The following is a 13,809-nucleotide window of genomic DNA, read 5'->3' on the forward strand; positions in this document are numbered from 1 at the left end:
GTTAAAACTTCTTTCACGGCACTGAAGTTAATAATTTGAAGTAAAAATCTCGGGGGGGGAAAAAGGGTTTGAGAGTTGGGACTCATTAGACCTACCTGCCATTTTCTTCTAATGATGAACTTCTTGAGTTTATCAGTGGATAATTGAACGGAACTCATGCGATTTTGTTCTTTGGCCAACCATTTGTGTTTCAAGGCTTCCGAAGGGGTTAAACGTTTTCTGAAAATGTCAGCAAAATATAATGTGAAATTAGAGTTCAATTACCAAAGAGGTAATTAGTTGGAGGAGCGAATTATCACAGGCGCGGTTGCCGATAAATCAAGTCCGATATCTCTGCCCCCCCCCCAATCCCCTCCATGATGGTCGCGAAACTCATCAAATCAAATGGATAGCGTCAGAGAAACACCACGTCAAAGATTTAAATTCCTTATAGGAAAAATAGGATTTTCTTTTCTTACGAAATTATAGGATTTTATAGGAGATGCTAAACTATAGGAAAACTTCGACTAAGTCAAAAATATAGGATATTATCAGGGATAGATTTAATTTTAGAAGTAGGAATGGAGTATTTACGGTTAGTATTTACTTCAGTTATTCCGACTCATAGCCCAGTATAGAGCCCCCTCCCTCCAACACGTGACGTAACGAAAAGTTTAAATGATCTTATTGGTTGGCTCACTTAAACTACGTTTTGATGACGTTGCTGACGGGGACGGCGAAAAATACGGAGGTAATTCCTATTTACCTCTGTCGCTATGACCCCCCGCCTCTTCTTTCATAACCCCCCCCCTCGTCCCGGGAAAGGGGGGTCCGGGACTTCGACGCGCGCCCAGATTACTCTGTTCTCCATTCCCACTTCTAAAATTAAATCTATCCCTTATATTATAGAACCTTTCATGAAATTATAGGACCTTTCGCAAAATTAGAGGACAGGTTTCAAAAAAATATAGGACCACCGGGCTCCCTGCCTTTCCCACCGAATTTGGATCCTCGTCACGGGAATTTAATTTAAGGTGAACAAAGTTACTTAATTGTCTACTTACTCTGGTCTACGAATGAATAGTTTTGATATAAGGTCCTTGGCATCTTCGGAGACTGCGTCGAAAGCTTCATCATCAAAATCATAATCAACTCTCGTAATATTAGCAAAGGTCTCGGCGTCCGAATCACCCATGAATGGCGAAAGACCAGTCAACCTAACGCAGCCCAACCCATTAACAATTACCTACAAACCTGTCAACTATAATTTTACAATTATAAGAAATTAAGTACTTACAAGACGTAACATATGACTCCGACACTCCACATATCGCTGTAAGTTCCAACGGGTTCGTAGCTAATTACTTCCGGTGCCACAAACTCCGGGGTTCCGAATAAGACGCGAATGGATTCGTCCGGTTTAAAGAGTTTGGCCAATCCAAAATCGATGATTTTAATATGATGGCTCGTTTTGGATTCGCATAAAATGTTTTCCGGTTTCAAGTCCAAGTGAATGACGCCACTGTCGTTCATGTACTTGACCGCCTCGCATATCTGTTGCATAAAGAGGACGCAATCGCGTTCCAAGAGGACGAAGTCGTCGGCCACAATTCGTTCGAACAACTCGCCACCAGTTACGCTACAGATATATTAATATTTCCAGATTCAATAATTTTTGATGAAATTCCAAAACATTCAGAGCTTACTATTCCATGACTAGCGTTACTTCTTTGGGACCTTCGTAAGCGCCATACAATTGAAGTAGTTTCGGATGCTTCAAACGGTTCATGACTTCAACTTCCTCTCTAACTTTCAATTTGTCTTTGGATTTGACGCAACGAATTACTTTAGCCGCCCTTTGAAGACCAGTACGTTTTTCGTGGCAACAATAAACAATACCGAAACGTCCCCTAGATAGGTTTGGACAGTTTTAGAGTTTTCCAGATTTTTTCCCATGCATATTTCCCTGAGTTTTTAAGGGTTTTTTCCCATATATCTCCTTCAGTTTTTAAGGGTTTTTTCCCATATATTTCCTTCAGTTTTTAAGGGTTTTTTCCCATATATCTCCTTCAGTTTTTAAGGGTTTTTTTCCCATATATCTCCTTCAGTTTTTAAGGGTTTTTTCCCATATATCTCCTTCAGTTTTTAAGGGTTTTTTCCCATATATCTCCTTCAGTTTTTAAGGGTTTATTCCCATATATCTCCTTCAGTTTTTAAGGGGTTTTTCCCATATATCTCCTTCAGTTTTTAAGGGGTTTTTCCCATATATCTCCTTCAGTTTTTAAGGGGTTTTTCCCATATATCTCCTTCAGTTTTTAAGGGGTTTTTCCCATATATCTCCTTCAGTTTTTAAGGGGTTTTTCCCATATATCTCCTTCAGTTTTTAAGGGGTTTTTCCCATATATCTCCTTCAGTTTTTAAGGGTTTTTCCCATATATTTCCTTCAGTTTTTAAGGGTTTTTTCCCATATATCTCCTTCAGTTTTTAAGGGTTTTTTTCCCATATATTTCCTTCAGTTTTTAAGGGTTTTTTTTCCCATATATTTCCTTCAGTTTTTAAGGGTTTTTTTCCCATATATTTCCTTCAGTTTTTAAGGGTTTTTTCCCATATATTTCCTTCAGTTTTTAAGGGTTTTTTCCCATATATTTCCTTCAGTTTTTAAGGGTTTTTTCCCATATATTTCCTTCAGTTTTTAAGGGTTTTTTCCCATATATTTCCTTCAGTTTTTAAGGGTTTTTTCCCATATATTTCCTTCAGTTTTTAAGGGTTTTTTCCCATATATTTCCTTCAGTTTTTAAGGGTTTTTTCCCATATATTTCCTTCAGTTTTTAAGGGTTTTTTCCCATATATTTCCTTCAGTTTTTAAGGGTTTTTTCCCATATATTTCCTTCAGTTTTTAAGGGTTTTTTCCCATATATTTCCTTCAGTTTAAGGGTTTTTTCCCATATATTTCCTTCAGTTTAAGGGTTTTTTCCCATATATTTCCTTCAGTTTTTAAGGGTTTTTTCCCCATATATATTTCCGTGAGTTTTTAAGTGTTTTGCCCATATATATTTCCCTAATTAGTTTTCTGGGTTTTCTTTCCATATATTTGCATGAATTTTCTAGGTTTTCTTTCCATATATTTCCCAGAGTTTTCCAGGTTCTTTCCCACATATTTCCCAGAGTTTTCCAGGTTCTTTCCCACATATTTCCCTGAGTTTTCAAGGGTTTTTTCCATATATGGAGTAATAACAACGGTAGTGGTTTTTTTATAGTTGAAGCAACCCCTTCAGGGCACACTTACTCAAACCTCACGAAGTTATCTGAATGCCCCGAATTTTAATTTCCTTGAGTTTTTTGTTAACTATTTATTTCCCTAAGTTTTCCATGTTTGTATGAACCCCGTTATTGGGGACAGATTTACGAATAAAACAGACAAGGTACTTACTTTCCAATGACTTCCGCTAGCGAATACCGATCAGAAAATGGTACATCCTTCTCAATTTCAACTACTTGCGAGTCCATGATGACGGAATCATTGTCGTCATTATCAACAGTGAAGACCGAATCAGATTCGGGACTTGGCGCGCTCAATCCATGGACATTCTCAGCCTTGACCCTGAAGACGTATCGTCTTTCGGGTAACAAGTCCCTGACGTGATAGGAAGTCGTGTGACAAGCTCTGCTAACTTGCGTCCATCTCATTTCGGGAAGGGAACATTTTTCCACGATGTACCCGGTTATGATGCTACCTCCGTCATAGGGTGAGCCGCTCCAACAGACGATGGCCGAGTGACTGGTGACATCGGAGACAACTGGTTTCTCGCTGGGTGGATCAGGAGGACCTTCAACCGAGACAGAGGCGAAGAGACAATCGGATCCACCGCTGTTTTCAACTGTAACCACGTATTTTCCACTATCGTCGGAAGTAGCATTTTTGATAATGAGGACCGTTAGACCTTCGTGAATTTCGATGGCGATTCGATCGTTTTCTTTAAGTATTTTGCCCTGAAAGGAATTTGTCCATGAACTAACGAAGTTCCTCGCGTTTTTTTACACTTTTCAAAAAACTATTTCCCCGAGTTTTTCCCATATATTTCCCCGACTTTTCCAGGTTTTTAAACGATATATTTCCCCGACTTTTCCAGGTTTTTAAACGATATATTTCCCAGAGTTTTCCAGGTTTTCCCCCCACATATTTCCCAGAGTTTTCCAGGTTTTCCCCCCACATATTTCCCAGAGTTTTCCAGGTTTTCCCCCCACATATTTCCCAGAGTTTTCCAGGTTTTCCCCCCACAGTTTTCCCAGAGTTTTCCAGGTTTTCCCAGAGTTTTCCAGGTTTCCCCCCCACATATTTCCCAGAGTTTTCCGGGTTCCCCCCCACATATTTCCCAGAGTTTTCCGGGTTTCCCCCCCACATATTTCCCAGAGTTTTCCGGGTTTTCACCCACATATTTCCCAGAGTTTTCCAGGTTTTCACCCACATATTTCCCAGAGTTTTCCAGGTTTTCACCCACATATTTCTCAGAGTTTTCCAGGTTTTCACCCACATATTTCTCAGAGTTTTCCAGGTTTTCACCCACATATTTCTCAGAGTTTTCCAGGTTTTCACCCACATATTTCTCAGAGTTTTCCAGGTTTTCACCCACATATTTCTCAGAGTTTTCCAGGTTTTCACCCACATATTTCTCAGAGTTTTCCAGGTTTTCCCCCACATATTTCCCGAGTTTCCCCCACATTTCCCGAGTTTTCCAGGTTTTCCCCCATACATTTCCCAAGTTTTTCCCATATAAGCTTTCCAGGTTTATATGATCCCCGTTTGAAGTTTGGGTAGAATCCACGACAACAAAGTAAAAGTACTTACTCCTTTAATCCAAGTAATTGTAGGCGGTGGTGACCCGATAAAATGCGTCCTCAAAGTGATATTCTGTCCTCTAAGAATGGATATACTTTGCGGGCCCTTTAGAACTTGCGCGGGAGTCAATCTGGGCGGCGACAAGACACGTGTCGTCAACGGAAACGGAACAGAGGCATCCGTTACAAGTATTTCCGGTATAGGTGAAGCGCTTCCGCTAATTAAAGAGTTCCTACGCCTTGAGGAACTATTTTCCATCGGGGTTACTAAAGTCAATTCCCGTTTCTCAACAAATACTTGTCCAGCAGCGCGAGTATCATTTGACTTGGATCTCCTGAAGACGGGACTCTTGGGAACCGGAGATTCCTTACCAGAGGAGGACAGGGTGTCCTCTTGGTTCGTGTCCAGGGTGGCTGTTGTTGTTGTTGAGGGGGGCGGTAATGGAGTACGTGGTTTTGTATTTGTGGGAGTGATTTCGGTCCGATCTAGGACAGTCAGAGTGCAAGAACATTCGTTTTCGCCGAACTTATTGTAGACTTCGCACGAGTACAGACCAGCGTCTTCGGGAAATAGTTCTTCAATGACTAGAGAATGCGTCGCGCCATCGTCCGAAGTGACGTATTGAAATTCGGGACAGTTTTGAATCTCGTTTTCGTTGTGAACCCAAATTACTTCCATAGGTTGAGACCCTTAATTATTTAAAATTAAAATTGGTTGTTTACAAAACTGTTTATGCTTACAAAATATATCGTAAACACTTTTAGGCCTAAATATATTCATTTCATGATAAATCAGAAAAAAGTATCTTTAACCTATGATTGGTCAAGAAGGATGACCTCACTATCAAAATCAAACTAAAACTTACCTTTAACTTGTACCGAAAGAGTTACTGGACTACCATCGACTTCTTCAAGGTCCTTCAATGCTTGAACAAACTGTGGCTTTTCCCCTGGTCTTTGTTTTTCTGATACGGTCCCAATTACTCTTAATTGAATTCTAAACATTAATTAGAAATGATTAACTTACCGTTGACAATAACACGACACGAAGTCTCAACTTGTCCAAGATCATTCTCAATTCGACAGGTGTAGAAGCCCTCGTCTTCAGGGTAAACTTCAGTGATGGTCAAGGCCGCCGTTTGACCATCGAAAGTGACATCAGCGTCTTGGTGTGCTTTAAAAACTTCTTCATCTTTCAACCACGTGATATTAGGCGCGGGAAATCCTGAGACCTCGCAGGATAAAAGACATAACTGACCATCGTCAATGGCGAAGTCTTCCAAGGGTCGGATGACCACTGGTGGACTTGATTTAGGTTTTTTGGCTAAAGCAATCGTTAAGGGTTAAGGCAAGTCGCGAGGTTGACCAACTTAGTCTTACCTCTAACTTCTAAGTCCAACGAAGCCGACGTTTTACCAACGGAATTTGTAACCATGGCAACGTAATGTCCGCTGTCTTTAACCTTGACATTTTCAATGTCAAACATGTGAATGCATTCATTCTGAGAGAACTTGAACCGCGGACATGGCTTATCATCATCGTTGGTGGTCGCGTCGGATCTTTCCCATTTGACCGTTGGCTCTGGTACGCCGGACACTGAACATATGAACCGGACAGAGTCACCTTCATCGACGACTTTACTATGAGGCGGCATGATGAATGTGGGAGCCTTGTCGCGTTTGCGGAAGGACACTTTCTCGACGGTACATAATTGGGCACCTTTCCGGTTATGGGCGGCTGTTTGCGGTTTAAGAGTGGGCGGAGTGACTTCACCATTGGTTTGTTTAGGAGGCGATTTGCGAATTGAGAAATGAAGCTTTTTGGAATCGGCTGAAAAAATTATGAGGACTGACGTGTTATTGTTATTTGTTTAATGAATAAGAACAAATAGAGAGGAAAAGGCTTAATTAGTATCACAGTGCTTTTCTCTCTATTGTATTAAATATTGAAATGTTATTTACACTTTTCCAACAATTATGGAAGTTTTTAAATGAAAGAACAAACAATTAGAATTAATCAAGAATGTATACAGCCAATAGGAATAATTGTGCCTACATAATTTCTATGCTCGGGTTTTGTGGGCCGGGCTAGAGCAGCACTATCCTAGCCTATGATCTCAATGGTTGGTTTGGTAGGTACGCGAGGTCAGGTTGCAGCGCAAGCAAGGTGCAACGCGCAGCTAGATAGATTATTCGATTTGGTAAAATTCGTCATACATAATGATTAGTCTAGCTAGCTCCTCCCACAAAACACGCCTAGATGCGTTGAGTGAAAAAGGATGGATACACAATGATTCCTAGTAGCTATATGTATTCCTAACTTAATTGTACGAATTTTAATTAACGAATATGAAACTCTTTGGTTACTTACTTCGTACGTAATCAGGTGGGGTTTTGACAACTGGTTTTAACTTAGGAAAGATAAATTCTAATAAAAGGGAATATTTATTATTTTGTTTAAACTTTAATTTTAAATTATGTTAAAATTGTCTTGACTTACTATTGATTTTATCAGGAACAGTTTTATTTTTGTTTAGTTGAGATTCGTTCGAAGGAGGAGTTGAGATTGCGTTTCCTTCAATTTTTAAAGTACTTATGGTAAAGGCGGTTCCGAACTTATTGGTGGCCATACATTTGTAAGTTCCAGTTTCGGTTTTAGAGAAACTTTTAATTGTCAGCTTACATCTGATGTATAAAAAGATACGGAACATATCTTATAAACGTATGCTTCAAACCAATTAACTAACAATTAATTTGAAATTAAAACGTGTTTCACTAACCTTTCACCTTGACGTTCGGTTCTAATACATCGTGTGGTTCCAATAACTTGACCACCTTTTTCCCAAGTCACTTCCGGTGCTGGGTACCCTTTGACGCAACATTCCAAGGTCACGGGTTGACCCTCGGTACATATTGCATTTTTCAATTTAACAGTGAATTCCGGCGTACAAGGTGTACTGATAAAATTAATATAAAATCAATCAAATTAATCGGTTAGGTTATTATGTCACTTAAATTGTTGAAATATAATATTAGTCAGCAATTAAAATACACTTACTTTTTACCCGTTAGCTTTGATGTCGACATGTTATCGGAACCTGATTTTCAACAAAGCTCTAGACAGGCAAAATAGTAAAAAAATTATAATAAATAAAAAATGTTAATTTATACGAATTAAAAATCAATCAATAACTTTATTAACCGTTAATGACTTTAATACAACGATAACAAAAACCGCCTTGAGGTTTAAAACAACACAACCCTTAATTTATAATACCAATTTATCAAAATTAAATTTCAAAAACAAAAAATGTTGTATAGTCACCCATAATTGACTTTCTGTTCTACCGAAATACCCAATTTTTTTAAATGAATAAATTTATGTTATTAAAATGTCTTTAAGCAACTTTAAGGTAACAGGATACTCAATTGCGTAGTAAAAAATTACATATTATATAGCGTAAAATATTATTGAAATCCTCCCCTATCTCGTTTACAACATCACAGGTAATATCAGAGAAACCAGGTAATAATTTTAGATAATAGGCGAGTATGTACTTTTATCGAGTATTGTATAACGTAAGGCCAATCGCTCCGCACTCGTATCTCAAATTTAAGTACGGGTAAAGTGTCAAAAATGTTACGTTATTGGAAATGTGGCGATAATAACCAATTAGAACACTTTGTAATCTTATCGTTGCCATAGTTTCTAAGTTCTAACAAAATTCTTAGGGCTAGAGCAGATTTTAATTTTAGAAGTAGGAATGGAGAATGGTGATATCTAGTTTATTAGGGAGTAGGTATAAGATGCCTAAGTATTCGCGCGCCATAGTCCCAGTCCCCCTTTCAAAATACAAGGGGGGGGGGACGTAAAAGGAGGCCGAGCTATTTCGCCTCTCCTCAGTCGGAAAATATGACTGTAATTTTTGTCATTCGCGTCGCGCTGACGTGAGTTTTCAAGAACCAATGAGATGCTGATTGTAATTTAGAGGTGGTGATTAACTCCGGACCTACTGTACGTTTGGACTGGAGATAAAGCTGGAAATGTGGCGAATTTATATCTTCTCCCTAATAAACTAGATATCACTTCTTGATAAGATATTCAAGCCCAGAGTATCCCTGTATGACTCATGTTCCTTTTTCCTTACGAGTTTCGAATTTCATAACTCCATTTTTAATAACACAACTATGAATAGGTGGTATTTATCCTTTATATAATGACAGATTACGTTAACGCAATTCATATTCAACACCTTTTAATCATCTTTAAATGATACCACATTCAAACGTAGACGCGGATTGACACCTCATTTCAAAGCCCGTAAATAAAAAAGTAGTCCATAAACAGTACAACCCAGAATAAATAATAATAAATAAAGAAAAAATAACCCTGAGAAATCAAGCAATAACCGAGGGCGGACACCATCGGTCAAGTAATGACACCCCCTTACCTTTAACCATATTGAAATACGTATAAATATTGCCTACAGTGCCACTTCCAAAGCATGAATAATCCGGCACCCTTCCTAATAAGGCTTTCGCTTTCAAACTAAATTTTATTTAGAATATATACCGGCAAATAATGATAGCTTTGAAATTAAATGTTCGAAAGTTATATAATAACGGATTGCCTTCCAGTAAAAAAAAAAAAAAATACATAATCTTTTCTTTTGAAAAAGATTTTCTCCGTGACCTCTTTACGAACTCAGTTTGATGGAGCCAACCCTATAGTAATAATAATAACCCCCATCCATCTATGAATGAATGAATGCGACAAGAATTCACGACGCCATCAACATTAAACTAAAGTGACTATGAAATGGATTTGAACCATTTTTAAGAGATTTATCTATACTATACCTATATAAGCATAAGTTCATAAGATATGTATGTTCCATAAGTTTGTTAATCTCTGGTTACAAACTGAAGCTTGTAATTTTGAAGTGAGTGAATGAGGTTGGGCATAGATTCGTGGAGGTAAAGCGAGGGAGGCCTGGTGAGGCGCTGCTGTCAAATTTGGGCTTAGCAATGCAGACTAAAGAGGAAGATGGAAGTCCTCCAAAATTAACCACCACCGAGTGTAGGACTTCAATTCTCACTTGTCGTTCTGATTGAACTAGCTCGAGCTGTAAGTCTCTCGCATTACGAACTTGTATAGGAAGTGTCATACTTATGGAACATTTTTTATAAACTTATGGTCAAAGTAATGACTGAGTAGGTGATAGTCAACGCCCAGTCCAAACCGCTTTACTTAGAAAGCTGAAATTTTGCAGGGACGTTACTCTTAAGTAGTAGGCACGCGCTTGGAAAGATTTTTGCAATCCGTGGCCATCTTGAAAAATGGCGGCCAGAAATGTAAATAAAGCTTTATGGAATAACATTAATTGCCCGTTTCAACAGCTTTCACTAATTTTAACTTAATACACTGGTTTGCTATACCCTATAGACGGGTTACCCTATAGATGGTTTCGATTTGACGCCATCTTTAAAAATGGCGGCCCAAAAGTGTAAATTGAGTGGTTCATGATCCGATTTCACGGATGTTAAGAAATTTCGAAATTTCCTTAACCCTATTTAGAACGAGATGTCGAGATGAGTGAGTAACTGACTGTCTATCTCTCAGGACTGTTAAAGGACTTAATTTAAATTGGTTGATAAGGTTTATTTTAGATTGAGACCCCATTTTTACGACGACGATGACGATGTATGGGTGTGTATACACTTATTTCAAAATGGTTGTTGAAACTTTGGTTTGTTTGAGAGTAAATTTGTATAGTTCAGCTTGGGTTTGTCTATAGTTTGTAGTTTGTATGTTTGCGTTAGGTTGTGATTCACGCTGCTAGTTCCGGAGATAGTCTAAATAAAAATTTTGAAGAGGAAGTTCTTAATTTGAAGTGTATTTATATCATCAGATTCTAAGAAACTCTGTTCAGTTATCAGTTCACCATAAGTTTATAAGATATGACTATTCCACAAGTATGACACTACCTATACTTCGTAATGCTAGAGACTTACAGCTCGAGATAACTAGTTCGAGAACGACAAGCGAGAATTGAAGTCCTACACTCGGATGGTTAATTTTGCAGGACTTCCATCTAGTCCTATTTAGTCCGCTTTACTAAGTCTTTGACAGCGCCTCATCAGGCCTCCTTCGCTTTACCTCGAATCTATGACCTACCTCCCTCACCTCATGACAAGCTCCAGTTTGTAGCCAGAGATTAACAAACTTATGGAACATACATATCTTACGAATTTATGGTATTAAGAACTTGAACTCATGTATAGAACCATGCCCAAAGCTCGACATAAAATTAATTCATTATGAACAACCTGCTTTTCAATGCCAATATTGTATGTGTTTCTTTCTTAAGTTCATATAGTGGTTTCGCGACTTTGTATAGCTTGAAGCTCATTTCTTGTAAAACCGTTTAAAAAATAATTAACGAAATTAATTTGTACATGTGGGAAAGTCGAGATGCCTCTAAGGTTTTGACCTTGTTTTCGTGGTGAGCTCGTGGTCTACATAAAAAGAGACCCTAAGCTAATTATCGCACCCTGTTTTATTCCTATACCGTATACAACACTAATGTCCTCCTACGTAATATGCAGATTTTCTTACAATTTAATGACCTATTGAAAAAGGCGGCGAAACTATATACACTCTGTATAGGAGGAAAAATATCAAAATTACATTAACCTTGTATCCTTTTGAATAATAATAAAAAAAGGCACGGTTTTTAATAACTTTATGTAGCAGTGGTCAATATTTGATACCAGTTTGATTACGAAAAACATAATTCAATAATTTATACCAGAATACATACAGCTACTAAGAATAATTGTGTAGCCATTCTTTCAACGTATCTACGAGCTAGAGGTAACATGAAGCGGTTATGAAACTCTCGCCTGACCTCGCGTTGCTACCTTCCAATGAAATCACAGTTAGAAAGGATTCTGAATTATGAGGCGTCACGGATAGTAAGTTCAAGACCGGCCCACAAAACCCGCATAGAAATTAACCTGGGATATATGGGGACACAATGATTCCTCTAAGCTTTATGTATTCCTGTTTATACAAGTTTAGCTACAAAAGTAACATTTCGAATTATTTATTAATTTTTTATTTTTCGTTCAAAATTTATTTGAATGATTGTTTTATTGTGATTGTTCATTGGTGTTATTGTTTGTAGTTAAGCAATATTTGACCTGTCAGCGGATAAATTTTGTTTTTGAGGTTATACCGATTTAATAAATACATTTTATTTCAATTTGTTCGTGAAAATGGGGTTGTCCAAATAAAATTTTATTTCAATAATAATAACCAGTTTCGAAAATTTAATTCTGAGTTTTTGTCTTTCTGACGTGCCGCGACGCTTTTGTTAAGTTGAAAATGGAAAGTTTTCGAAATATTATTGAAATGTAAATATTATAACCAACATATTTTATGAACTTCTGCTCAGTTAGTTACATCAAGAGGTGATATCTAGTTTATTAGGGAGAAGGTATAAATTGGCCGCATTTCCAGCTTTATCTCCAGTCCAAACGTATAGTAGGTCCGGAGTTAATCTCCGCCTCTAAATTACAACCAGCAACTCATTGGTTCTTGAAAACTCGTGCACGTCAGCGCGACGCGAGTGACGAAAATTACAGTCATATTTTCCGACTGAGGAGAGGCGAAATAGCCCGGCCTCCTTTTACGTCCCCCGCCCTTGTATTTTGAAAGGGGGACTAGGACTATGACGCGCGAATACTTAGGAATCTTATACCTTCTCCCTAGTAAACTACGTATCACTTCTTGGTTACACCAAAATGGTGTTATAGATTCGTCTTCGACCATAACTTTGTTTCCTTAATTAAAAGGCATACTTATAAGTATCAATTACTTGATATTTGATTGAATTAAAAAAAAAAGAAACACATCTAAAGAAAACTGGAAAAAGTGACATAGCCTGCAAGACTTGAAATGATAGAAGACTTTTAAGATTTTTAGACGTAAATATTTTCTTAGCTCTTATCGCGGGCCAAGAATGAGTGTTTCACTACTTAAATAGGAGTCTAAGCGTGAGTGGCAGCCTGGCACCCTAGCCTTGCCTATATCTTAAAAGAGCCCATGAAAAACACAACACGACCTAGACCCTAGGGAGCCTGTTTCGCAAAAAAAAATGCATTCCAAATGATCCGTCATTCGTCGTATACGAGTTCTTGAAATTCATTTCGTTAAAGATTCAAAAGACAAAATGGTTTTTGTTCGATTTAGTATAACGTCAATCAACCAATTAATTTTTATATTAAACAATATTGGTATGGTACAGGTATGACCTTGTCTGATTGATTTTTCAAGCTTAAATAAAATTAACTGTTAATGATTTTACGTCCGGAGCGTGGCACACTTCTGGTAAGTGAAACTTCTGGGCGATGAAGTTTGAAGGAATACGACATGACACGTGACGGCGTACCAACCCTATAGGTGATGACCGTCACTTGTCCACTGGAGGTGACTTGACCCCAGGACCCTTTCCAAGTATACCTCACGTCCTTCCCAGTTTAATTACACATCCTTGCTAAGGACCTCCAATTAAAAAACTCTTAAATTTATAATTTCGATTTAAATATAGCTATGATGATCAAACCACAAACAACGGCTAACAGTAGTCAAAAAACCACTAAACGCAAATACAATATATCATTTACTTTCCCTTTAGAAGAGCATGCACGTTCATTATCCCTTCAGTAAATTAGTCCAACTATAAATAAATATATTTAAATAATTCGAGTGCAAATTTGAAATTCACAATTTTTTTAAACAATTAATACAAAAACAAATATAAAGAAAATAGAGTTAAGTTAATAAACAAGCATAACTGGGTAAAGCACGTGGTATTTGGTAACCAGTCAGATAAGGCCGATCTCATACGATACATGGCACCCAGTAACCTACACATTTCTTGAACTATTTCTTTTAACAAATGTTACCCTCACTTTAAAATTGGGGAGT

General features: G+C 37.8%; 1 protein-coding gene across 1 annotated transcript in view; it reads right to left on the minus strand.

The window, feature by feature from the left end:
- Nucleotides 1–13,809, minus strand: part of LOC149710015 (myosin light chain kinase, smooth muscle-like) — a 28,418-nt gene that overhangs the window by 797 nt on the left and 13,812 nt on the right. Inside the window, exons 2-14 of the mRNA XM_089858646.1 lie at nucleotides 7,873–7,930; nucleotides 7,595–7,771; nucleotides 7,315–7,499; nucleotides 7,186–7,242; nucleotides 6,196–6,645; nucleotides 5,843–6,139; nucleotides 5,682–5,780; nucleotides 4,826–5,505; nucleotides 3,410–3,969; nucleotides 1,686–1,889; nucleotides 1,277–1,618; nucleotides 1,044–1,196; nucleotides 96–219 (exon numbers count right to left, since the gene is read on the minus strand). Coding sequence (XP_089714772.1) covers nucleotides 96–219; nucleotides 1,044–1,196; nucleotides 1,277–1,618; nucleotides 1,686–1,889; nucleotides 3,410–3,969; nucleotides 4,826–5,505; nucleotides 5,682–5,780; nucleotides 5,843–6,139; nucleotides 6,196–6,645; nucleotides 7,186–7,242; nucleotides 7,315–7,499; nucleotides 7,595–7,771; nucleotides 7,873–7,901 — 3,357 coding nt within the window. The 5' untranslated portion in view covers nucleotides 7,902–7,930. The remainder of the gene's footprint in view (nucleotides 1–95; nucleotides 220–1,043; nucleotides 1,197–1,276; nucleotides 1,619–1,685; nucleotides 1,890–3,409; nucleotides 3,970–4,825; nucleotides 5,506–5,681; nucleotides 5,781–5,842; nucleotides 6,140–6,195; nucleotides 6,646–7,185; nucleotides 7,243–7,314; nucleotides 7,500–7,594; nucleotides 7,772–7,872; nucleotides 7,931–13,809) is intronic.

The sequence above is a fragment of the Phalangium opilio genome, unplaced genomic scaffold (genome assembly GCF_054372755.1).
Source record: "Phalangium opilio isolate 3A_F unplaced genomic scaffold, DU_Popi_V2 ptg000011l_1, whole genome shotgun sequence".
Taxonomy (NCBI): Eukaryota; Metazoa; Arthropoda; class Arachnida; order Opiliones; family Phalangiidae; genus Phalangium; species Phalangium opilio.